The 27,080-nt window shown below is 49.7% G+C and overlaps 1 protein-coding gene across 1 annotated transcript in view; it reads right to left on the bottom strand.

Annotated features, from left to right (window-relative positions):
- Nucleotides 1–27,080, bottom strand: part of SREBF2 (sterol regulatory element binding transcription factor 2) — a 141,851-nt gene that overhangs the window by 43,577 nt on the left and 71,194 nt on the right. Inside the window, exons 10-13 of the mRNA XM_029590272.1 lie at nucleotides 26,318–26,579; nucleotides 21,240–21,409; nucleotides 18,313–18,484; nucleotides 11,183–11,294 (exon numbers count right to left, since the gene is read on the bottom strand). Coding sequence (XP_029446132.1) covers nucleotides 11,183–11,294; nucleotides 18,313–18,484; nucleotides 21,240–21,409; nucleotides 26,318–26,579 — 716 coding nt within the window. The remainder of the gene's footprint in view (nucleotides 1–11,182; nucleotides 11,295–18,312; nucleotides 18,485–21,239; nucleotides 21,410–26,317; nucleotides 26,580–27,080) is intronic.

Here is a 27,080-nt window from a genome sequence, read left to right as displayed (position 1 = left end):
AGAAAAGCTTTGCTTTACTATTGGTACATAAGACAGTGAGCCACCTGCAGACGCTCAGTACAAACTGTAACCAAGCTAAGATTGAACTATTCCCCTTATGTTCGAGCAGGGAAAGGTAAAACTGCAATTCCAACTGGAGATCTCCCTCCAACATGAGAAATTTGAATGCCAAACCAAAACAATCTTATATACACACAGCATCAAGAGTGACCTTCAGAAATTCATGGCGCGATTTGGACTGATCTGTGAGACTCAAGGAAAGAAAGTTAGCAGGTAAGAACCATTTTTTCATTCCTTGTCTCCCAGTTCAGTCCAGATGATTGGGATATACCAAAGTTTCCCTAAACTGGAAGGGAACTTGAAAGACTTGCTCGCAGCACACTCAAATATCACGGTGTCTGGGGCCCGAATATTCAGCCTATGTCTGGGAAAAGTGTGCAAAGAAGATTGTTTGCCGGATGTTGTTCTATACACCTGAGCACCTTGCCTATCAGAGGCCAGGGAGGAAAAATATACAGTAGTACATTGGTTGGCCAGGGAAGAGCTAGGGCATCCACCCCCTCCACTCCTGTCTCTCATCTTCGACTGAAGAAGCGAGGTGCCTTGGCATTCCTGAACGTCGCCATCAGATCCATGCTGGGCTGATAGGCTTCATCGTCTAATTCCCACTCGCCGAGATCGAGACGGTGGCGACTGAGAAAATCTGCGTGTACGTTGTCGACCCCGGCGATATGAGACGCACCTATGCAGACCAGGTGTTTCTCCGCCCAGCTGATCAGCTGTTGAGCTTCCGCTGCCACTGGCTGACTCTTGGTTCCCCCTTGGCGATTGATGTAAGCCACAGTCATCGTGTTGTTGGACAGAACCCTGACCGACCTTCCCTGGAGGAGAGGAAGGAAGGACTGTAACGCAAGGTGGACTGCCCTGGTCTCCAAATGACTGATCGACCAATCTGCCTCTTCTCTGGACCAGCGTCCTTGAATGGACTTTCCTAGACATACTGCTCCCCATCCAGACAGGCTGGCATCCGTGGTCAACACTGTCCACGCGGGAATCATCAGAGGGACTCCTCGGCTCAACCGCCAATCCAGACTGGACCTTGCCAAATCGGACAGCAGCAGGGGCAGATGAAATTGCTCGGACATCGGGCTCCACCGTGAGAGTAAGGCTGACTGTAAAGGGTGCATATGCGCAAAGGCCCATTGTACTAATTCTAGAGTGGAAGTCATGGACCCGAGAACCCACAAGTAGTCCCAGACTATTGGACAACAAGTCCTGAATGTGTCCTTGAAGCTTAACCATGTGCTCGGTAGTGTTTCCTTGCTGTGTGTCGAAAAATGCCCCAAGGAATTCCAAGGACTGCGGAAGGGATCAGGGGACTCTTGGCCTTGTTGACCACCCAACCTAAGGCCTGCAACAACTGCAACACGACAACTTGCCCCTGATTTCGCACGGATCAGCCAATCGTCCAAGTATGGATGCACCAGGAATCCTTCACTGAGCAGCTGTGCCGCCACCACCACCATAATCTTGGTGAACGTCCTGGGAGCAGTCGCCAGGCCGAACAGAAGCGCTTGGAATGGATAATGGTGTCCCAGGACGGAAAACTGGAGAAACCTCTGGTGGTCGGACCGGATCCTGATATGCAAATATGCCTCTGTCAGATCCAGGGAGGCAAGAAACTCCCCCTCCCGCACCGATGATATGACGGAGCGTAAGGTCTCCATGAGGAAGTGGGGGATTTGTAAACATTGGTTGATGCACTTCAAGTCCAAAATGGGCCAGAACGTCCATGCTTTCTCTGGCACAACGAAGTAGATGGAATAACAGTCCTTTCGCCGCTCTGCTGACGGAATGGGCGTAATGGCCCCGAGCTGCAAAAGGCGTTGTAATGTGTCTTTCACCGCCTGACGCTTTGTCGCATAATCGCAGGGAGAGACCATGAACCAGTGTCGGAGACGCCGTACAAAATCTAAAGCGTAACCTTGTCTTATTACCGATAATACCCACTGGTCCGACGTGATCTTGGCCCACTCCTCGTAAAACAGGGACAGCCTGCCCCCTACTACCTGCACCGAGGAGTGGACCGGCCGCGTGTCATTGGGAAGAGTTATCTCCCTGCGCAGACTGGGTATTAACTGGTCTGCCAAAGCGGCACCTTCGAAAGGACTGGGACCATGATTGCTGATGGGCCGAATTCTGCCAAAAGGAGGACATGGACGCTCGGGAGCCCCGAGATCTCCGATTCCCACAAAATCAAGACCTGGAAGAAAACGACCCCCCCCCCAAGACCTAGGTCTATCCTCTGGGAGCCGATGAAACTTATTTTCTCCAAGAGACTGAATCATATGCTCCAGGTCTTTGCTGAACAGCAATTTACCCTTGAAAGGCAAAGAGCCCAACTGAGCCTTAGACGAAACATCTGCCGACCAGTTTCGCAACCAAAGCAACCTATGTGCCGAAACAGCCGACACCATAGACCGGGCGGAAGTCTGCAACAAATCATAAAGAGCATCCACGCTATACGCGATCACTGCTTCCAGTCGACCCGCCTGTATGGCTTCCCCCTCTGATAGGGATTCATTAACCTGCAGCTGTTGTACCCAGCGAAGACCCGCTCTTAAGGCGAAATTACTGCACATCGCTGCCTGAATGGCCAGAGCGGACACCTCAAAAATCTTTTTGAGCTGAACCTCGAGTTTATGGTCCTGCAAATCCTTGAGCGCTGTGGACACAGTAACTGGGATAGTGATCTTCTTTGTGACCGCTGACACCGCTGCATCAACCTTAGGAACCAGAAGCATATCAAAGGCATCTTCCGGGAGAGGATATAGCCTGTCCATGGCCTTCGTGACCTTTAGACCGAGATCCGGTGTGTCCCATTCCCTGAACAAATCTGTTGCCGAAAAATGGAAGGGAAAAGAGGTAGGCGGACCTCTCAGGCCAAAAGTACTGGATGCATAGCCCCCAACCGGGTTTCTTCCTGTGGCGTCTCTATCCCTAATTCCCCTAAAATAGCAGGAATTAGAGGCGGGAGCTCCTCTTTTCTGAAAAGCTGGACTACCTTTGGATCGTCTCCATCTACCACCTGGGCCCCACGCACTGCACCCTGCTGCGGGTCCCCATCCGCCTCAACCCCCCTCGGGGGCAGGGAAGGTAGATTCTGGTCCTCCTCCATATCCACCATCTCCGAAGAGGAGGAGCTTTCAGAGGAATCATCGGGGTCATCCCCCCGAGGAGTAGGATCCAGGGGCCCTTCAACATCTGGGAAATGAGGCGTTTTGTCCCCCGGAGCCGGCCACTGTGGAGATAAGGGAAGCAGGAAACTCTCCTCCCCTGCCGCAACTCGTGGTGCCGCTGCAAGAGGATCCAAAATGGCGCCCGTTCTCGCGCTCAGCGGGAACGGGAGAGTAAATGGCGGCTGCAAGTCCCCAAAAGCCTGCATCGTCTAGGTGACCCGCTGTAACACCCCCCCCCCCCCCCCCCCGGGGGCCACGGAGGGTGCCTCTCCTCCTGGGAGGCAGGAGGAGCAGAGACAGTCTCGAGAAAGGTGTGCCAAGCCGCATGCCCGGCAGGCTGACTGGCACAGCATAACCAGCTAAACAGAGAAGAAAGAAAACCATGAAAATGCCGCAAAAACCCCCGGACTGCCCGGCAGAGAAGGGAGAGAGAGAGAGCACACAAGTCCCCCCGCTCGGCTCCACTGAATCTAGTAAAACTTGTTAATTTTTTCTTTTTTTTAAATAAATAAAACTTTGTCAACTTTAGAAAGACTGTAGAAAGATTTGCCTCTGGTGGATCCTGATCCCTCTAGGGTGAGTGAGCCGGGCTCCCCGGTAATCACCCCAGTCGCTGCAGAGCAGAGGCTAATAGGGCTCTCAACCCCTAGCCACAGTGGCCTCCAACATCAGGGGGGATGGTCCCATCAGGACCTGGCAACCCCCTGGGAGGCTAAAGGATCTTTCCTGCACCAGGCAAATTTTCTCTTGGATAGGGATGTTCTCAGAAATAACACCCTTCTGATATAAATCCTATCTGTCTACACCTTATGACAGAAAAGACCAACTAAGCCACTAACACCAGTCTGAGAGTTTTGCCCCTCTTCCATCTGCTGGAGATACTGACAGACTGTAGATGGTAGCTCATGGTATATGGCAGAGCCTGTCAAAACTTTCTCTGTCTCCATCTGCTGGAGGGGAGGCAAAATCTAGCTGTCTTGGACTGATCCTGGTACGTACAGGGAACAGGCCAATGCCGCTACCTATACTTTAAGAGAGCTCAGGGCTAGACCCTTCTGCAACTTTTTTTCAAAAAGAAAAGGATCTGCAGAATGGAAGCCTGAAGTGGAGAAACCCCCACCTCCTTACATAGAGTTAACAACCTTCCACATCTGCATATATGCCAAGGAAGTATAGGCCTTTCCTGCCTGAAGCAAGACTTTAATGACCTCCTTCGAATAACCTTTAACTCTCAACCTTTTTATCTGAAGAGCCAGGTCATGAAACAAAAGTGATCCACCTGAGTACCTTGGCTATCAGAGGCCACTGAGGAAAGACAAAGCAGGATCTCCTGAGGCTACAGTTGGTGAAAAGTGTCGAGAAGTAATTCTGGAGTAGCTTTTCATTACAAATGCATGGTGTAGGGGGCAAAGTATTTGCAGAAAGAGATCAAGTGTTATATCCCGAATCACAATTTGCATTCCCAAAATGATATCTTGTTCATTGTTCCCTCCAGAAAAGAAGAAATAAAGATAGCATTCAGGAAAAGCATGTTTATAACTTGGGGCCTGGAGTTGTGGAATTCCATGCTGCTGGATTTAAAAGTGGAATCAAATTATCTATACTTTAGGAAGAAGATTAAGACATGGTTATTCTCGTTTGGGTAGACCTAGTGTTTTGGGTGATTTTCACCCTTTTATTAAGGAAGATTGTTTAAGTTTTTAATGAAATTTTGTTTCATGATGTGCATTTGATTGTGTTGTATTTTTTAAAATTTGTATGCTGCTCTGGTCAGATTTTGTCTGATTTAGCGAATTATAAGAACTGAATTGATAAATAAAAATAACCGCTTCTTTCTTTGACTGAAGAAGCACAGGGCCACTACATTCCGCCATGCCACCATTAAATCCAACCGGGGAACTCCCATACATGGCTTCAATAAGTGACATCGCCTCTCTGGAATCTAGCTTGGGCCTGCTGAGAAAATTCACTTCTATATTCTCCACCCCAGCCATGTATGACACCGACAAGGCCCTCAAATGCTGCTCCATCCAACAGAACAAAATCCCCAAGGAAACCGCTGGGCTCTTGGTGTCTCCCTGTCTATTTATGTATGCCACCAATGCCATGTCTGACAATACTCTCACCACCTTGCTTTGAACTAGCAGAAGAAAGAACATTAAGGCTAGCCTGACTGCCCTTGTTTTCAATCACTTGATGGCCCATGAAGCTTCCAACATCGACCATAAGCCTTGTGCCATCTGCCCCCGACAATGGCTCCTCATCCTTTCAGGCTGGCATTCATAGCTATCGTGACCCCCCATCAGGAATCTCCAAATCCCGTTCTTTGGATAAATTGGCCTTCATGAGTTTCCAAGAGAGACTCAATCTGGCTTCCCCACACCAAGGCAACCCGAGCACAAAATCCTCTGACTCAGGACTCCAACACGACAAAAGGGCCCTGAGCAAATGCCCAAGGAACAGGTCTAGCATAGATGCTATGGAACCCAGGACCTGAAGATAATCCCATACCCTGAGGCTTCTCTGGCACAACAGATGCCATAAGAAATACCTTGCCTATACCCGCCTCGAAATGCAACCCCACGTATTTCAAAAATTAAGATGGAAACAGCTTGATCTTTGTAAAGTGGATGATCTATCCCAAAGATTGAAAGAACCAACCTTTGAATCTACCACTGGCCATTGTCCCTGGACTTTGCCTAAATAAGCCAGTCATTCAAATAGGGGTGAACCAGGACACCTTTCTGCAAAGTCCAGCCAATACCACCATTATCTTGGAAATTGTGCAAGTGGCTATCCCCAGTTGAAATGGAAGTGTTTGAAACTGAAAATTCCACCCCCCTCTCGTATCACAAACCAGAGGCACGATTTCTCCAAGAACTCCAGGAATTCTCCAGATAAAACTGCAATGATCACCAAACAAAAGTGGACACCAGAAAGGATGTACTCGCCTTCAGAATGGTGTTTTGTTTTTTTTCTATCATGAAGTAAATGTAATACCTTCCCTAAGGCTTGTCTCTGGGATCAGAACCACTATCCCCAACAAGAGAAACCAATCCCATTTGGACTTTACCGCGTTCTTCGTAACTTTTGAAGCACATGGAGAGACCATGAAAGCTTAGATCACCTTCTGAGCATAAGCTATGGCGTAATCCTCTCTTACAAATGAAAGGACCCTCTGATCGGTTGTTATCTTAGCTCACTCTTCCTAAAAGTGAGCCAAACAGCCTCTTAAGTGTACATACAGAGTGGACCAACTGAACTTCCTTGTGTTCCTTCAAGTCCTCCCGAACTGAGTTTTGACCTCTCACAAGGACCTACATTTCTCCTGAAAGGACTAGGATTTACTTGTAGTTGCAAAGAGCTTTCCCTAGACAACAACATCTGGCCTCTCTGAAACTTCTCCCTTGTGGGGAAGGTCTTCCTGCCCCGCAGGGCTTAATTTCCAGCAACGTTTGAGACTTCATTTTTCCAAGCTGTTTAACTAACTGCTGCAAATTGTCTCCAAAAAGTTTCCCAATTGAGATTTGGCCCAAACAGCTCCTACTCAACAAGGAGGAGTCTGAAGTCCCCTCGGGGCTTTCCTCCGCCGAAATCGTTGCTCCATCAGTTGGCCCACCCCACCCCCAGTGGCAGCCTGCTGCAGGGATAAGGGCGGAGGGGAAATCCCATCACCCTGTGCTGATTGCGCCACAGCAGGAAAAACTGACAAAATGGCATCTATCCCCGCGCTGAGTGGGAACAGACTAGGAGAAGCGTACCACGCCCGACTGAGCCTCAAAGGCTCTCGGTGTTTCTTTAAAGCATCACCCCCCGGCGGCTCCTGAAGTGCCTTCCCCCCCGGAGAGGCAAGCGGAGCAGAGACCAACCTGGGAAATGCGCACGCGAGCGCGTCCCAGTGCACAAGGCAGGCCACGCCGCATGACATTTAGCAAACAGCAGGGGGACCGGCAAAGGCTAAGGGAATCTACCAGCAACGGCTGCAGTTGCTCCGATGGGGGGGGGGGGGGGGGGGGGGAGAGACAGAGAATCAGGCCCAGACAGAAAGGGAACAGAAAACAGGTGACTTTTTTTTTTTTTCAAACCTGAAGTACCCACAACAGGTCCTGTTCCTCACAGGGTGAGTGAACCGGGTTCCCCGGTAGCACCCCGAGCGCTAACAGCAGGGAGGGCAACAAGGTCCCCGACCTCAGTTCCACCAGCCTCGAATATCAGGGGGGGTGGTCCCACCAGGACCTTCCAACCCCCTGGGAGGCTCAGGAAAACTGTTCTGTCCTTGAAAAAGCAATCTAACTTCTAAAACTTTATTTATTTATTTATTTTTTAAAGTTAACTATCTAGAGACTGTAGGATTTTGCACCTCCACCATCTGCTGGAGACAGAGAAATTCTGACAGGCATCAAGTCGATAATGTCTCGCGAAAGTATGCGTAGATTTCCAAGTAGCCGCTCCACAAAGAGGCGCCACCTATTGGCATTCAGCCCACGAAGTTGATTGCGAGCGCACTGAATGAGCCTTAAGCCCGACCGGAATCGGACGACCCTGTACAAGGTATACCGAAACAATAGCCTCCTTCAGCCAACGTGCGATAGTGGCCTCGGAAGCTTTATGACCCCCTCCTGGGTCCTCTCCATAAGACAAACAGATGGTCCAAAAGACGAAAATTGTTTGTAACCTCCAGGTAATGCAACAATACCCTCTTTACATCCAGCTTCCGCAAATCTCTGGCCTCCGGCGTAGAGGAATCCAGACCCGCGAAGGAAGGAAGTTCCACTGACTGATTCAAATGAAAAGCAGAGACCACTTTCGGGAGAAAAGAGGGAACCGTTCTTAATGAAACACCTGCTTCATAAATCCGTAAGAAAGGCTCTCTACAAGATAAAGCCTGAAGCTCTGAAATATGCCTCGCCGATGAAATAGCTATTAGAATCACGACCTTCAATGAGAGGTCCTTCAGAGACGCCCGTTTCAATGGTTCAAAAGGGGCATCACAAAGGGCGCGGAGAACCAAATTAAGTTTCCATGAAGGACAGGGATTCCGGACCGGAGGGCGCAAGTGTTTAACCCCTCTTAGAAACCGAGCCACATCCGGATGATAGGCTAGCGTAACCCCCTGCACCTTACCTTGAAACCAACCTAATGCCGCCACCTGAACTCGCAGGGAATTAAAGGCCAAACCTTTGGACAATCCCGCCTGCAGAAATTCCAGAACCTCTGGAATTGAGGCCCTGGAAAGACGAACGTTACGATCCAAACACCAGGATTCAAACATTCCCCAAGCTCTAACGTAGGCTCTGGAGGTAGACGTTTTACGGGAGTGCAAGAGCATGGCAATAACCGCAGGGGAGTAACCCCTCGTTTTCAACCTCTGCTTTTCAAAAGCCATACCGCTAGACAGAAGCGATCTACCCTGATGCAGAAGAGTCGGAGACGGACAAAACCTCAGCGGACCATCGACTGCTAGATTCAGGAGATCTGCAAACCACGGATGCTGCGGCCACTCCAGAGCCACTAGAATCACCTTGCCTGGATGAACTTTGATTTAGCGCAGCACTTTTCCGACCAACGGCCACAGCGGAAAGACGAACAACAGAACGTCCCTTAGCCAGGGCAGGACCAGAGTATCTACTCCTTCCGCTCCTGGCTCTCGTCGCAGACTGAAGAATCGAGGAGCCTTGGCATTGCGGTACGTCACCATGAGATCCATGGAGGGCATGGTCCAATGCTTGCATAGAAGACAAAAGGCCTCGTTAGAGAGTTCCCACTCCCCTGGAGCCAACTGTTGCTGACTGAGAAAATTGGCCTGCACATTGTCCACCCCGGCGATGTGGGAGGCCGCAATCTTGTAAAGGTGTTGCTTCACCCAGGTAATCAACAGCAGTGCTTCGCTGCCACTGGACGGCTTCTGGTTCCTCCCTGACGATTGATGTAAGCCATCGTTGTGGCATTGTCGGACAGTATCCTCACCGACCGACCCTCTACTAAGGGTAGAAGGGCCTGTAGTGCCAACCAAACCGCCCTGGTCTCCAGACGATTGATCGACCAGGAGGATTCTGTCCTCGTCCACTGACCTTGCACCGGCGATCCCAGACACACTGCTCCACATCTGGAGAGGCTGGCGTTGGTAGTAACCACTATCCATGTGGAAATCTCCAAGTCCACTGCCCGATGCAAGTGTTCCGGACAAAGCCACCAGTGGAGACTGGAATGTGCCGAGTCCGTCAGCAGTAAGCGAAGTTGAAACTGCTGGGAAAGTGGACTCCAGCAGGAGAGCAATGCTGATTGAAGAGGACGCATATGCGCAAACGCCCACGGGACCAGCTCGAGTGTGGAAGCCATCGACCCCAGAACCTGTAAGTAATCCCAGGCCCTGGGTCAAAGCATGGACCTGAAAAACTCCACCTGGGTAACCAACTTGGATAGTCTCTTCTGTAAGAAAAACCTTGCCCAAGACCGTATCGAACCTGGCACCCAGAAACTCCGACGACTGGGAAGGAACCAGATGACTCTTGTAGGGATTGACCACCCAGCCCAAGGAGGTCAGCCTCTGTAGTATCCTCTGGACTGCAGCTTTGCATAGGTCCAGAGGTAGCCAATCGTCCAGGTAGGGATGCACCAGTATGCCCTCCCGTCGCAGAGCCGCTGCCACTACTACCATCACCTTGGTGAAAACCCTGGGTGCCGTTGCTAGGCACAGGCCGCACCACGTGGCATGAGCAGCGGACTAAATTTAGACCATCAGGAGAAAAGAGCGGCGAAAACAAAGCAACTAATTGATCGGGAGCTGTCTGCGGTCTGAAGCCGATCGGCCGCTAAACACCCGCGGAGAGAAGGCTAGGCCAGCAGAGCATAAGAAATTAAAGAAACGGTACCCCCCCCCCCTTTTTTTTTTTTTAAACCTATGAAAGGTCATACTGAGGGTGAGCGACCCGAGCCTCCCGGTATCACCCTCAGTGGGAAGTTACAGGGTCCTCAACCCTCTGCTCCGAAGCCTCTATTACCAGGGGGTTGTCAGGTCCTGGTGGGGATGGCCCCACCAGGACCTGACCAACCCCCTGGGAGGCTGAAAAAAGGGGATTCCTAGCCTGAAGACTAAAACTACCCTTCTTGTCACCAAACCAATATCCTAAATCCTGACACAAGCTACCAGACTAAAGGAGAGCACCTCTTCCACCTGCTGGAGTCAGAGAAATACTGACACTCTAGGTGGCACCTCAGGGGTATACGACAGAGTCCACAAAAACTTCTTTGTCTCTGCCTGCTGGAGGGGAGGTAAAACCCAGGAGTCTGGGCTGATCCGGGTACGTACAGGGAACACGGGATGCTCGCCTGCCATCTGCTGGAGACAAGGAACACTGGCAGGCTGAGGTCAGCACAGGAGACTTTAAGGGCAAACCTGTTAAATCTCTGTCTCCATCTACTGGTTGGTGGGCATAACTCATGTGAAGGAAAATACATTTCAACCATGCTGAGACCAGCAAGGAACCAGGAAGAGTAGGAGTGGTGGTCTCAGTCCCACAATATAGTGTGCTATAACCTCATGAGACTTTGTGCTCTTGCCATTCTTGAACCTTCAGCACAAGATAAAATAGCTACAGAAAAAAAAAAACCAAACAGAAAAAAAACAAACAAACCAACCAACCAAAGTCCAGCAAGATGATGCTCCTCAAACTACAGACAAAATCAAAACTGACGGTAATTGGTTCGGGCTCACAAGGGCTCCTTATTGCATACGGCCAAAAGTTTTATTGGAAATTACTAGATGATTCTCCAACATACAGAATGCTGATCAATGACCATGTGTTTTGTTTTAAGAGAAATGATGGCTGCTGAAACAAAGTGGACTGGATGGATTAGCAGCAGGAAATAAACCTGAGGGTGGTTCCAAGAAGAACCAAAAATGAGAGCAAGAAAAAAAAAAAAAAAAAAAAAAAGACACATACCAAGTGTCATCCTCCGTTGCTGTTTTACTGGCCTCCGGCTTTACCACGGAGTACATGGCTCTCTCCAGTAGGGTCTCGCAGAAAGCTCGATGAACCTGTACAATAGGATCCGCTGTAGGAGACAGGAGGAGCAGAGTCAGCCTGCCTAGATGCAGATATCTGAGAACACACACTCTAAACTATAAAACTGCTTCACCTCAAATACAGAGAAAACATCCTACACCCCCCCCCCCCCACCACACACACACACGTGTCCAGAAAGCAGAGTTGCTTACCAGTAACAGGTGTTCTCCAAGGACAGCAGGATGTTAGTCCTCACACATGGGTGACATCAGTTGGAGCCCCGATGCGGAAATCTTATGTCAAAGTTTCTAGAATTTTGACTAGGCACACTGAGCATGCCCAGCATACCCCATACCACGCGTCCATGCGGGGTCCCCTCTCCAGGCTTGAATATAAAATTATGATAAAAATAAACAGGAGAAACCCAACTCTGCAGGATGGCGGGCTGGTTTCGCGAGGAACTACATCTTGCTGTCCTCTGAAAACACCCATTACAGGTAAGCAACTCTGAGTTCTCAGAGGACAAGCAGGATGGTAGTCCCCACACAAGGGTGAATCCCTAGCTACAGGCTGCTCCCCAACACAAAAGGGGACTAACAGACACCCAACTAGTTGCCAACAGGCACAACACCACCAGTGCTGTTGGTAACAGAGGAGGAGACAGCCTTAACCCAAACAATGGGCCCGAGGCAGGAGAGTTGGGTTCTACAGCTCAAACAGGTTTTGAAGTTCAGACTGGCCGAACCTACTGTCACACTGGCCATCCCTATCCAGACAAATTGTGAATGTGAGACGAGAACTCCACATCATAGCCCTGCAGATCTCCACCATGGGAACTGCTCGCAAATGGGCCACTAATGCTGCCATGGTTCTGACAGAATGAGCTTTGACCCCCAAAATGCAGTCCCGCCTGGGTATAACAGAAGGAGATGCAATCTGCCAGCCAACTGGATAGTGTCTGTTTGGCAATGGCAATGCCCAACCTACTCTTTCAAAAGAAAAAAGTTGGGTGGACTGTCTATAGGTTTCTATCCACTCTAGATAGAAGGCTAAGGCTTGCTCGTTCACCCTGGTGCAAAAGGGGCCTGGGAAAGAATAATGGCAGGACAATTGAGTGGTTAAGATGGAAATCCTTCACCACATTAGGCAGGAACTTAGAGTGCATACGCAAAACCACCTTATGATAAAACTTAGTATAAGGAGAATAAGTTACTAAGGCCTGGAGCTCGCTGACCCTGCGCGCTGAAGTGATCACCATCAAAAATATGACCTTCCAGGTCAGCTATTTCAGGTCACAGGTGTGCAGTGGCTCAAAAGGAGCTTTCATCAGCTGAGCTAACACCACGTTGAAGTCCCAAGGCACAGCAGGAGGCCTTAAGGGAGGCTTCAATTGAAGCAGGCCCTGCATGAAGCATACAACTATAGGCTGTAGAGACATGGGCGTACCATCTGCACCTGTAAGCACCAATCACACTGAGATGTGCTCTAACAGAGTTGGTCTTTAAGTCAGCCTCTAATAGGTGTAGGAGGTAGTCAAGTAGTTTTTGTGTAGGACAGGAGAACAGATCTAGGGCCTTCTGCTCACACCACATGGAAAACACCTCCACTTCAGTCCATAAGACTTTCTAGTGGAAGGCTTTCTAGAAGACATCAGCACCAGAGATACATCCTCTGAAAGATCAAGTGGCTGCAGGAATAACCTCTCAACATCCAGGCTGTGAGCGACAGGGCCAGGAGGTTGGGATGCCGCAGCCTGCCCTGATCTTGCGTGATGAGGTCTGGGGAAGTCCCCAGACTGATCGGTCTCCAGATGGATAACTCTCATAGGAGTGGAAACCAGACCTGTCTCTGCCAATGAGAGGCTATGAGGATCATAGGCCTCCGGTTCTCACGAAGCTTCAAGAGAGTCTTCGCCACTAAGGGAATCAGAGGATACGCGTACAGAAGTATCTTGCCCCAATGCCAGACGAGGGCATCAGAGGTTGGTTTGCTATCTGACCTGTACAGGGAACAGAATCAAGGCACCTTCCTGTTGCAGGGGGATGCGCCAGGTTCCCCTAGAGGTGGAATATTAGATTTGCTACCCCATGATCCAAGGACCACTCATGGGGTCTGAAGGCTCGATTCAGCCTGTTCGCTACCACATTCTCCGACCCGGCCAGGTACATGGCCCTGAGCACCGTCCCTTGGGACAGGGTTCTTGACCAAATCTGGACCACTTCATGACAGAGGAGGTATGATCTAGTGCCTCCCTGCTTGCTGACATACCATACAGCTACTTGGTTGTCAATGTGGATCAGGACAACTTTGTTGGATAGCCGATCTCTGAAAGGCCATAGTGCATACCTGAGCGCCCAAAGCTCCAGGAAGTTGATCTGAAGAGAATTCCTAAGCGTACCAGAGACTCTGAATGCTGAGCTCATTTACATGGAGCTCCCCACCACAGGGTGGAAGCATCCATGGTTAGGACAATTTGGGTAGAGGGACTTCAAAACGAGATTCCTTGTTCCAGATCTGAAAGTACCTGCCACCAGGACAATGAGTCCCGGAGAGACGGGGTGATTCGGATGCAATTCTGGAGGCTCTGAGTGGCTTGGCGCCACTGCAACTTCAGGATGCACTGGGCTCTGCACATATGTAAATGTGCCAAAGGAATGACATGGACGGTTGCGACCATATGGCCAACCACCTCAACATTTATTTATTTTATTTATTTAACAGCTTTTTTATACCGATATTCGTAGCAACATCATATCGGTTTACAATGAACTTAATGGAAAATACAAAAAACAGGGGAGGGTATAATTGGGGTGCAGGAGAAGGGAGGAAAGGTGATTACTTATGTACAGGAGTTCTTAAGAGGGGGAGTGCCAGGCTGATATCTGCTGGCTCTATTGGATCTCTGCCGCAATGGTTGTCAAGGTGATGGCCCTCTGGCGAGGCAGGAAGGCCTTGGCCTGAGCTGTGTCTAGCAGGACTCCTATGAAGTCCAATTGAAGTAACGGGCTGAGATGGGACTTTGGGTAGTTGAGAACGAACCCTAGTAACTCCAACACCCGGATGGTCAAGCGCATGGACCTGATGGCCCCTGCCTGAGACGTGCTCTTCACCAGCCAATTGTCCAAATATGGGAAAACATGCACACCCAGCCCGAGGAGCTGCGCTGCCACCACGGCTAGGCATTTTGCAAAGACCCGTGAGGATGACGGGAGCCTGAACGGCAACACCCAGTACTGGAAGTGCTGTTTCCCAATGACAAATTGGAGATATTTCCTGTGACCGGGGAAGATCTCGATATAAGTGTATGCATCCTTTAGGATGAGGGAACATAGTCACTCCCCTTTTTGCAAAAGGAGGGGGGGTTCAAGGTGCCCAGGGAAACCATCTTAAACTTTTCTTAGGAACTTGTTCAAGGCCCTTAGATCTAGGATGGGACGGAGTCCTCCTGTTCTCTTTGGAATCAGGAAGTACCTGAAATAGAATCCCCATCCTCTTTGCCCTGGTAGTATTTTATTTTATTTATTTATTTTTAATTTTTATATACCGAAGTTCTTGTAGGGACTACAAATCACTCCGGTTTACATAAAACAAAGAACTGCTCAACAGAGAGTGGAGCTTTACATGGAACCGTAGAACATATGGAACAGTATAAATGGATGACAATTTAACATAGTGATAAATAAAAATAATAGTTTAACTGGTAATAAATAAAGAATTATATTATTTAATATAAGCAGTATAACTGTTTAACATAGAAATAAATAAAATAAAATAAATATTAACAATGCTAAATATATATATGAAATAAAGTGAATTTTTGAACTCGAAGATAGTTGTCCAGTTGCAGTTGGTAGTATGGGCCTGACCACTCTGACCGTTAAGAGGGAGGTCAACTCTGCTAGTATTACCTTCTGATATGCTACCGGCCCCCAAAACGGGCACGGGGAGCAATTTGGCGGGACACCCAATAGGTTCAATTGGTACTCCTGATGGACAGAACCCACTCGTCCGAGGTAATACTGGGCCACTGGTTCGCAAAGAACCACAGTCTTCCCCAACCCGAGGGCCCATCGAACTGGATATGGGCAACTGGCGTACACTCCCTACTACCCAAACAAAACCCCGTCCCCGGAGTTGACAGAGGAGATGGCTGGAGCCTGGGGACTCTCTGCTGCCTAGGGCAGCAGAAGGAGCCCTGATGGTGTTGACTGGAGCAAGAGAGCGGAGGTTGGTACTTTCTTTGGTGAAATAAAGACTTCCTTGGCCCTGGTCTCATCGGCCTCCTAGAAGAGGAGAACGCGTCCGGAGTACTGGTGGAGAGTTGTTAGAGGGTTTCATGGAGGTCCCAAAGCTGGGCCACAGTGTCCCTCGCCCTATCTCCGAAGAGATTCTCTCCAGTACATGGCACGTCAGTGAGTCGTTCCTTTACATCTGGTTGGAGATCCGAGGCGCACAGCCATGCCATGCTGAGGGCACCGATTCCCACTGCAGACACACTTGATCCCGTCTCAAAAACATTGTAGGACACACAGACCTCGTGTTTTCTGCACTCCAGGCCTTTATTCACCAGCAACATGAGGGTGTCCTGCTGCTGTTGAGGCAGCTGCTCAGCCACCTCATGTACCTACTTCCAGATATTAGAGTATTGGAACATGCAGAGCTAGTAAGCAGCGATGCAGGCAATACGAATGGAGCTTTGAAACATCTTCCTCGCAAGAGCGTCCATCACTCTGTGGTCCTCCCCTAAGGCACAAAGGAATGAGTCTGAGAGCGCTTGGCCCTCGAGGGCGGATTCGACCACCATCCAGCTGGGTCGGTAATGCACCGATGAGCATACTGAGCTTCTCTAGAAGCAGTTTGAGGACAGGCAACACTGGGTCTGGTACCAACTGTGCCACAGGACCGAAGCCCTGCAGCACCCATCCCACCGCTAGCTGGACTCTATGCTCCAGCTCCTTGAACACTGCCGATGCCAACACTGACTGGGAGGAAGGAGGGGTGGCCAGATCCTCTTTGGACCCTGAAGGTGGATTGGTGACTGGCATCAGGACCGGTGGAGACCATTGCGGACCCTGGCACCATTGGCACTCCTTGCCACAGGGTTGTTTCAGGGGGCATCGCGGCAAAAGCCAATGCATCCCCATACCCAGCACTATGCAGACTGAGATGGCACCAATGTTCTTCAGTTTCCCCGATCTTTCCCCGGTGCCGAGGCAGATGATGAGGAACCCAAAGTCCTTGGCCTGGAGGAGACAGAAGATGGTCGGTCTCCAGCTCCCCTGTTCGCCATCAGCATTGATAGAACAGACAGTCCCACCGATGCTGATGGCTCTGTGTTCATCAGTGCGACTCCTTGGTCCTTTGATGCCACCAATGTAGATGTCGATGGCTTGGCCGTCTGACTAGAAGAGCTGCTCCTTCTTGTTGAGTCGAAGTCGACATCCCTTCAGGGTTATCTGGGCACTTAAGTGGCAACCCCGGATGTCATATGATGCCCCCAGGCAGAGGACACATATCTCATGTGGATCTGTGATGGACATGGCCCTCAGGCCCTGGGGGCTTCGCCAAAAACAGGACGTGGCCATGACGGGCGAAACAAAGGGTCAAAAACGCGGGAATCAACCACAAAAGGAAACTTACCTGAATCGCCAAAAACTCTTAAATAGGAGGCGCTTCAGGAGGGCACTGAGAGGGACCCAGTGACGGAACAGTGAGAAAAAAACCTCAAGAAAAACCAAAAGGTTTCCACAAAGCCAAAATGAGCTCACTCACACCGTGAGGCTTACAGCTCCACGGAGAGACTAGAAAGGGACCCTGCGTGGATGCGTGGTATAGGGCATGCTCAGTGTGCCTAGTCAAAGTTCTAGAAACTTTGACATAGGTTTTCTGCATTGGGGCTCCATCTGATGATGTCACCCATGTGTGAGGACTACCATCCTGCTTGTCCTCAGAGAATTAAAACTAGCCCCTGTTGGCCAGTCCCCAAGGCATACAATATATGTGCTGTACACTTTACAAAAGAATAACCTTTGTAACAATACTTTTATTTATGTTCCATTCAAAAAGACTGATAAAATATAGTAGTCTTAAGTTTATTTATTTATTTTTAATTTTTCTATACCGAAGTTCCTGTACGAATACAAATCACACCGGTTTATATAACAACAAAATTCGCTTAGGAGCGTTACATAGAACAAGGAAGGCATAAAAATATGAAATGAATTTTAACTTAACATATTGTAAACTGTAACATATCCTATCATATCAATTAACTTCTCATAAATATATGTCTCAGAGGAGAGCTTTGGGGAGGTGATGCTAAACACATTTATAACAGACAAAAAACAAAGCGGTTGATATTCAATGGGTGGGTGAATCGGAAAGTTACCTGGACATTTATTCAGTGGTATCTATCCAGTCTTCTGCTGAATATACCTGGCTAAAATGTTACCCCAATAAAGTTATCATATAAAACTTCAGGACATGTATTTTTCTGACCAACCTTAACCAGGTAATTAGCTGGGGACACTGAATATCAGCGCTCCCCAGCTAAAAACTTTAGCCACGCCCCTGGAATTACTTCCCTCATTGCCTCTTTATTCACCTAAGTTTTTCCTGGGGGGTAATGTAGTAAATGATAGCAGAAAAGACCCAAGCAGTCCATTCAGTGTTACCAGCAAGCTTTATTTATTCTGTTAATGTAGTAACTGCCACTCCGTGCAGGTTGCCCCCATGCCTTCTGTCAAGACATGTTACCCCAGCCAAACTATAGCCAGGTAGTGGGGATACATTTTCAACCTCCTATCTGTCAGAAGAGTAAAGAATGAGGAATCAGGAGTTAACAGACATGAAACCGTATCAGTCACCAACAGCAAAAATAAGAAGGAAAGAGAGAGGGCAGAAAGGTAAAAACAAGAAAAAAGCCATTTCAGAGGATGGTTATCCACTTTGATGAATACCATGTATATTCTATGCACAACGAACATGTTCCTGGCCTAGATCACTAGCCACATGGATGCTATGAAGCACAGGAGGACTGCAGCATATGAGGTCGGGGTAGCTCTCACCTGGGTTCCTGGGGGCACTATATAGGCTCTCTTTCGCTGCTCCCTTTATCGACCAATTGCAGTCCAGAAAGAAACGACGTCCAAGCGGATGGGTGAGCCAGCGGAGAGAATCAGGGAGAGCGCTGCTCTCCAAGCCAGGATACAAGCTCTGTGCTCTATTCAGGAAATAACTCTGCAAGAGGAAAAACAGTGTATGAGAGCAGGGCTAGGACAAAGCTCTGTCCACTAGTCTACCTCTCAGAACTCTAGTACTGGTCAAGTATGCAAGCCTCTTCAGTCCATTACAACTAGCTTCTGTCCATCCATGATGATGAACACTATATTTTGTTACATTATGTGGGAATAGGAAAGGAGAAGTAGGAGGGTGGGAGATATTACAGAAGGAAGGGTATGAGGGAGGAAAAATAGTAAAGATTAGCAATGCATTTGATGCTGTAAATCAGGGGTGGTCAACTCCAGTCCTGGAGTACCACAAAGACTTGGTTTGCAGGATAACCACAATAAATATGCATAGATAGAGTTGAATGCACTGCCTCCATTATATGGAAACCTCTCTCATGCATATTTATTTTGGATATCCTGAAAACCAGGTCGGTTTGTGAATCATGAGCACCAGAGTTAGCCACTCTTGCTACAAATAATTTTTTTTATTTAAATATTTAAACAGACTTGTGATCGTTTGAAGTAAGGTAGTACGAGTTTAATAAATACAATATTTTAACACTGTCTTAGTAAAATGTTAGTAGATTGGGAGTCTATAACCAAATAGTTAGGATATGAACAGTTTTGTTCCAACACTGAACAAAGAAGAACTGAAATCTGTCACAGAAGCCTATCTGAAGCTGGCATTGTATCAGAAAACATTAAGCAGAAGTGTTTTATGAGACAGAAGGCTTCAACAGAACTACTACAGCCAGACAGTTCAAAACATCTCACATACAGGCCAATTCTCTATGGTCCGAGGGAAAACAGGCGTCAGTGTTGAGCATCCGCTCTCCCAACACGCGCCCAGCCACCTCTCCTGGGCGTGCAATCCGGAGCGCCCGCGGGTCATCCCCCTCCGGCGGGCCATCCGCTTGCCCCAAGTCCGGGGTCTCCGGGCCATGCCCCTCCGGGGCTGAGGCCGCCCCCACCGCTACGCGGGTCAAACTGACCCGGGTGGGCACCTGGGAGGCCCCCGCACCCGAACCTGATCCCACCGGGTCAGGGGGGGCCTGTGGTGTAGCTGTAATCCGTGGAATCTTGGCGAGGGGAGGTCCCGCGGGAGCTTCCAAACCCTGCAAGTAAGCCGTGTGCATGAGCAAAATAAATTCCGGGGAAAACCCCGGCCTGCTCGGGGGGGGCCCCGGAGGAAGAAAAATCTGCTGGTCCTGGGGCCTGAGAGCCTTGCTCTGGGGACAAAATCGGCGGGGAAACCTCGCTAAAATCATTGTCCTCCTGCGCTGCCTGAGTCTCCTCAGCGCGCTGTGTATGTAAAATGGCCGCCGTTCCCGCCAAAAATGGCGGAGTGGCCGGCCCGCGCCACCTGGGCAAAGTTGACAAAAAAAAAAAAAAAACCGCTGAGGGACTGCGAGGTGCCTTCCCCCCTGGGAAGGCATCGCGCGCAGATGCCCTCGCGAGAAATCCGGGACCCCGGTTCGCCGCAGGCCAAACAGCGCAACGGCCGCGGCATCGGTACTGCCGGCAAAAATAAAAACATGAAGCCTCGGGGGGGGGGGGGCAAGCGCAAAAAGAATCGCCGCGGGGGAGCCTGGTCGGCCTGCACTGCCCGCCGTCCAAAGTGAAAATAGGTGCCGCAGGGGGGCCTCCTCGGCCACGCTACCCGCCCGGGGAGTCCCTCCCTTCCTGCCTCAGCAGCCCACGAGGAGCTCCAAAACTGACCGCGGGCGAGGTCTGCTCTGTTCCATTTTTATCTTCACTTTTTTTTTTTTTTTTAACTTTGTTCAACAAAAAACAATTCAGGCCCCAAAGCTACCCCAGGGTGAGTGAGCTAGGACTCCCGGTATCGCCCTGGTGGCTGAGCTGACAGGGTCACCGACACACTGCTCGCCTGCCTCGAATACCAGGGAGGATGGCCTCACCAGGACCTGCCAACCCCCTGGGAGGCTAAGAAAAAAAACTCTTCTTATGCTGTTTCAGCTGTCTTCTATTTTCCTTTGTTTCTCTTCATTTTTCTTTAATGTTATATTCTAGCTCAGACTGCAGGATTTTGCATCTCCACCATCTGCTGGAGCAAGAGAAATACTGACAGACTGCAGGTGACACGTCAGGCTATAGGGCATGTCAGTCAAAACTTCTCGGTCTCCATGTGCTGGAGGGGAGGCAAAACCCAGGAGTCTGGACTGATCCGGGTACATACAGGGAACAGGTATGATTACACATGTTCTGAGAAAGGAGCTAATACATGTTTAAGAGTCATCGCTGGTGTCTGTTGCTGCTATGACATGCTGAGAGTAGAGTCTATGTATTGGCCTGAACCTGAGCATCAAGCTGAGGTGACTTTTCCATGGCACACCTGATCTGGTCTGAAAGCACACTAGTTGGGGAAACACTGCACTAGCTGCTGTTTCCGAGTAGATGTGCAGATGCTACCTGGGTGATGCACGGACTTCAAAACAGGGCAGCCACTGTCTGATGTCAGCAATTCAGTGATGATATCGGCAAAGGTAATACATCCAGAGCTTCAAACTCAGTACAGTAACTGACTAGACAAAAAAATTTGTGACTAAAATTATAGTAAGTTCAGAGAATGTAACAGAGAAGCCACTTTAAGGACTCATGTTTATATAGTGACTTATTACATAAGCAGCCTTGAAGCTCGATAGTCAGGTGGCTCTGGGGTTAGTATTCTTCCATCGGCTCCCTCCCCATATCTGCCCATTTCATGTACCTCTTATCTGAGGAGATGGACCTCCCATCCTACTCACCGCCAGGAAGCCCACTTTCCCCCTGCACCAGCTTTTCATGCCGACAGCTGCAGTTAGGTGAATCTCTGCCAGCAAGCTTGTGGAGACCTTCTCACTGGCACATTCCGCCAGATTCACCGCACACAGGGCCATGTTCAAACAGGAAAATGGTGAAGTATCTGCAAGCTTTCCTATGTAGGTCAGAAAAAACACAATTAGAGATTAATATCCATCATCATTAGTTGATGACATTCTCAGTCTAGGTCACCAATCTCCCCTTTAGGATACAGAGGACTGCTTACTTGAAGTGCAACATGAAACAAACCACTGGTTTTATTTTCCCCGGGTGGCTAAAAATTATACTAAGCAGATGCAAGGGCACATACAAAACAGATGACCTGCAGATTTTATTTTTAGAAAGCAACTTTGCTCCAGAGGCTGAAGTTGCCATAGCCAAAAGGGCAACTTCTTTATAAAAGTCATATGCTGTCCTAAAACTTTGTAAAGCAACATTACTAGAAAGTGGCATGGAAAAGAAAGTTATTCCTTACCTGCTAATTTTTGTTCCTGTAGTACCATGGATCAGTCCAGACAGTGGACTATGTCCCCCTTCCAGCAGATGGAGTCAGAGAAAACTTTGAAGGGTGCTCCCATATAAACACTCTATCATCCTTCAGTATTAAGAATATCAAAGCCTGAAGAGACAAGATGGATGGATCAAGGTATAAAACCCTTTCAACTTTAACAACTGTATAGTGTGTACTAAACTTTAAGAGTCAACTAAACTTGCAAAATGAACCATGAAACAGCCACTAAACACGTGGTATACGGAAAACAGTTTGAGCAGAGAGACAATCCCAATCCCATAAATCCTTAGGGTGGGCATCTGGACTGATCCGTGGTACTCCAGGAACGAAAATTAGCAGGTAAGGAATAATTTTCTTTTCCCTGTACGTACCCGAATCGGTCCAGACAGTGGGATGTACCAAAGCTTTCCTACTTAGGGTGGGCCCGGGATAGCCCTGCTCGAATGACCAGATTGCCAAAGGAGCCGAAAATCGATGGCTGTAGATTCAAACGATAGTGCCGAGCAAAGGTATGTAAAGTCTTCCAGGTGGCTGCTCGGCATATCTCCTGAGGCGAAACGGATTTACTCTGCGCCCAGGAACCGCGAGAACTCGGAGGGAATGGGCCTTGATGCCCACCGGAGGCTGTCGACCAGCACCAATATATGCTGAGGCGATGGCCTCTTTTAGCCAGCGAGCAATGGTGGGTTTCGAAGCTTTGGCCCCCCCCTTCTTTGGGCCACTCCAAAGTACAAAAAGATGATCTGACAAGCGAAAGTAATTTGTGGCCTCCAGATAGCAAATGAGGATGCGCTTAACATCAAGCTTGTGTAGCTCATGGGAATCTTCAGTTGAGAGAGACAGGAGTTTCACCGACTAATTGATATAGAACGTGGAAACAACCTTGGGCAGGAAAGAGGGCACCATGCACAAGGAAACTCCTGAATCCATGAAACAGAGATAGGGCTCCCTGCACGATAGCGCCGGAAGCTCCGAAATCATGCGGGCAGAGCAAATAGCCACCAGGAAGACTGTCTTGAGCGTAGGATCCTTGAGGGTAGCGGCTCATAGCGGTTCGAAAGGTGGGCCGCCTAGAATTCGAAGAACTAAGTTGAGGCTCCATGAGGGACACAGAGCGTGTACAGGAGGCTTAACGTGTTTCACTCCCTTGAGAAATTGGACGATGTCCGGGTGAGAGAAAAGGGGGGTTCCCTCCCTGTACGTACCCTCCCGGTGCTGGATCAGGGAACCGAGGGCAGCCACCTGCACCCTCAGGGAATTGTAGGCCAATCCCTTCTCCAGGCCCTGTTGCAGGAATGACAGTATTTGAGCCACTGAGGTGCTCTGCGGCGAGACAGGTACGGAGCCACACCAGATCTCAAAGACCTTCCAAACTCTGATATAGGCAATGGATGTAGAGGTGTTCCTAGCCTTGAGGAGGGTCAAGATCATGGCCTCCGGGTATCCTCGTCTTCTCAGCTGGCGCCTCTCAAAAGCCAGGCCGCAAGACAGAAGCGATCGGCCTGGTCAAAAAATACCGGACCCTGGTGCAGTAAGCGTGGTAGGTGTCCCAGGTGAAGAGGGACGTTCACTGCGAGGTTGACCAAGTCCGTGAACCACGGCCGACGTGGCCATTCTGGCGCCACCAGAATTACTGGACCGTGGTGACTCTCTACTCTTCGGATTACCTTTCCCACCAGGGGCCATGGTGGAAACACAGAGGAGAATGTGCTGCGGTTAGGGAAGGACTAAGGCATCCACTCCCTCCGCGCCATGCTCTCTTCTGCGGCTGAAGAATCGCGGAGCTTTGGCGTTCCGTGGAGTGGCCATCAGGTCCAGGTGGGGAGACCGCCACCAATTGAATAAAAGTGCCACTGCTTCCTCGGAGAGTTCCCACTCTCTGGGATCTATGCATTGACGACTCAAGAAGTCGGCTTGAACGTTGTCCACTCCTGTGATGTGAGAGGCCACTAGGTGGGAAAGGTGGACCTCCGCCCAGGCCAGCAACTTGTCAATCTCCTGAGAAACGTGACGACTCTTTGTTCCCCCTTGACGATTGATGTACGCTAATGTTGTTGCGTTGTCTGACAGAATCCGAACTGCCTGACGCTGGTCCCCAAGAAAGAGGGCTCCTTCCATCCGATCCTGGATCTCAAAATGGTCAACAAAATCCAGGAGAAAACGCTTCAACACCAGGCGTACCGCTCTGGTCGCCAAGCGATTGATTGGCCAGGATGCTTGCAACTCCGTCCACGACCCAAGTGCTGATTTCGTCTGACAGCCCGTTCTCCAACCGGAGAGACTGGCGTCTGTGGTGACCATCACCCACTGAGGGACTGCCAAGGTTACTCCCTTTAACAAATGATCCAGGGTGAGCCACCAGGCCAGACTGTCCTTGGTCCTCTCTGGCAACTGGAGGATGGCCATAGAACTCCCGAGAAACCGGTTTCCAGTGGGAAAGCAAGGCTCTCTGCAGAGGATGCATATGCGCAAAATCCCACCAGATCGATAGTGGATGCCATAGTGCCCAGAACCTGAAGATAATCCCAGGCTATGGGAAGAGAGAGTGAAATGAACGCTGTACCTGGGAGATGAGAGCCTGGGCCCGATCCGGACGCAGCAGTACCTTGCCCACAACTGTATCGAAGTGTGCTCCTAGGAAGTCCAGGGACTGAGATGGAGTAAGGCTGCTCTGGGAGAAATTGACCATCCGAGGGACTGAAGGAGATGCAACACTCTATCGCTCATTGACACTGGACCAGGGACTTTGCCTGGATTAGCCAATCGTCCAAATAGGGGTGGACCAGGATTCCCTCCCTCCTGAGGGCTGCCGCCACTACTACCATTACTTTGGTGAATGTACAGGGAGCTGTCGCCAGTCCAAAGGGCAGGGCTTGGAATTGAAAATGCTGTCCCAGAATCTTGAAGCAAAGGAAGCACTGATGCGCTTTGAGGATGGGAATGTGGAAATAAGCTTCCGTCAGATCCAAGGAGGCCAGAAATTCTCCACTGTGTACAGACGCTATCACTGAGCGTAAGGTCTCCATCCTGAAGTGTGGGACCCTGAGGACTTTGTTGACCATCTTGAGATCCAGGATCGGAAGGAAGGAGCCCTCCTTCTTGGGGACTACAAAGTAGACGGAGTAATGGCCGGCTCCCACTTCCGGAGGAACCGGGCGAATTGCTCAGAGGGCCAGGAGCCTGTCGAGTGTCTGGTGTACTATGAGTTGTTTCTGTGGTGGTCCGCAGGGAGAGAAGAGGAACCTGTCTCTTACAGGACGAGCAAAATCTAAAGTGTAACCATGCTTTTGAATATCCAGGACCCACTGATCTGAGATAATCTTGACCCACTCCTCGTGGAAGAGGGAGAGACGGCCCCCTATCCTGGGGACCGAGGAGTGGGCTGGCACGGCCTCATTGCGAAGATTTGGGAGCTGCCCCCTGGGAAGATATATCCCGGGCCGATCTTCGGCCACAAAAGGAATGAGACCAGGACTGGGAACACAAAGAGGGCGGACGAGAGGCAGCTGTTCTTGGTTGACGGAAACGTCTTTGGCTCCGGAAATGGCTTTTATTGGAACTGAAGGCCCTAGCAGCCCGCGACCGATCCTCCGGCAGCTTGTAGACCTTATTCTCGCCGAGTGTCTTGATAATCTGGTCCAGAGCATCTCCAAAGATTAATTTCCCTTTGAAGGGTAGGGAGCCCAGTGGGTCTTGGAGGAGGAATCCACCAACCAGTTGCAGAGCCACAGGAGGCATCTGGCCGAGACTGTTGAAACCACAGACCTGGCCAGAACTCGGAGCAGGTCATTTAGCGCATCTACCCATATGCTATCATGGCCTCAAGGCGGTCAGCCTGCTGCGCTTTGGCAGGAGACAGCTTGTATACTGAGGAGCTGTTGGACCCATCGGAGTCCTGCCCGTTGCGTGAGGGAACTACAGATCGCCGCTCTGACGCCCAGAGCAGACACCTCGAATACTCTCTTGAGATACACCTCGAGCTTTCTATCCTGCATATACCGTAGGGCAGCACCTCCCATCACCGGAATGGTAGTTCGTTTCGTCACTGCAGATACCGATGGTCCACTTTGGGAACCTTGAGGAGCTCCAGAAATCGTCTGGGAGGGCTCTACTCACCCTGAGGGAGGCTTCAGGGGAATCCCATTCCCGGGACAGCAATTGCAGTAGCGTAGGATGGGACGGAAAAGACCTCGACGGTGGACGTAAACCTGAGAGCACGGGGTCCCCCTTCTTAGCTGGTGGAGAAGGCCCTGTGAACCTTGATCCATCTTAAGATAGGAAGGAAGCTAAGAAATAGAGAAAAGAGCACTAAATTTAGCTTTTCAGAAGTCTTAGTGGGGAACTAGAGTTCAGCCACTCTCATCTGCTGGAGTCAGAATAATACTGAAGGATGACAGAGGGTGCACTGGTTTATATGGGAGCACCCTTCGAAGTTTTCTCTGACTCCATCTGCTGAAAGGGGGACATAACCCACTGTCTGGACTGATCTGGGTACATACAGGGAACTATTACCTGTGAGATGGAGCTGGTGAAGCCTATGATACACCAGGGCAGCATCCCGAGTGCTGGTCCTAGCCTCATCCTGCAGCTCAGTCTTCCATCGGTGCCCCAGAGTACGCCTCAGCAGCCAGCGCACCAGTACCAGCTTCTGCAAGCTGTAGCGGATCACGTTCCAGGACAAGCTGCAGCCCAAATCAAAACGAGATGCAGGCAACGGGCGCCTGAGGACGGACAGGCATGTCTGCAGATTCAGAGAGGCAGCAGCAAAATCACCCTGCAGAAAAAGAGAGGGGAAAATCTCAGCAGAGTCATTAACTGCAGAAGAATTGACAGACTGGGAATCAAAAGACATTAAGGACACTGACGGGTTCAGTGATGCACCAACCGAGCAAAGTTTAAAAGGTTATGATATCTGAAATCTTCAGGTGTAACCTATCACCTTGTTTTACTATGCAGCTACTACTCTATATAGAAGTGGGAGCAGACATTCAGAACTGCCCACAGATTTGTAACCATGAGCTTTCAGAGTGTAAGGACTGCTCTTATCTTATTGGATTCTGTCCCTACATCCCCACATTGAGTGACCTACACTTCATGCAAGGATCTTTTGCCCAGTAAGCTGCATACAAGGGTCTGGCTTGATCCACCAAAACTGGCAAGATTGAAGAAATGTTAGATGCCAATTTAACAGTCTTCCTATTCTAAATTTACTAGGCATACCTTGCTGCATTTACAAGATCAATCATATGGTCACTGCTTGAAACTCAAGCCATGC

Source organism: Rhinatrema bivittatum, chromosome 2 (genome assembly GCF_901001135.1).
Source record: "Rhinatrema bivittatum chromosome 2, aRhiBiv1.1, whole genome shotgun sequence".
NCBI lineage: Eukaryota > Metazoa > Chordata > Amphibia > Gymnophiona > Rhinatrematidae > Rhinatrema > Rhinatrema bivittatum.
This window is presented reverse-complemented; position numbering and strand designations above follow the sequence as displayed.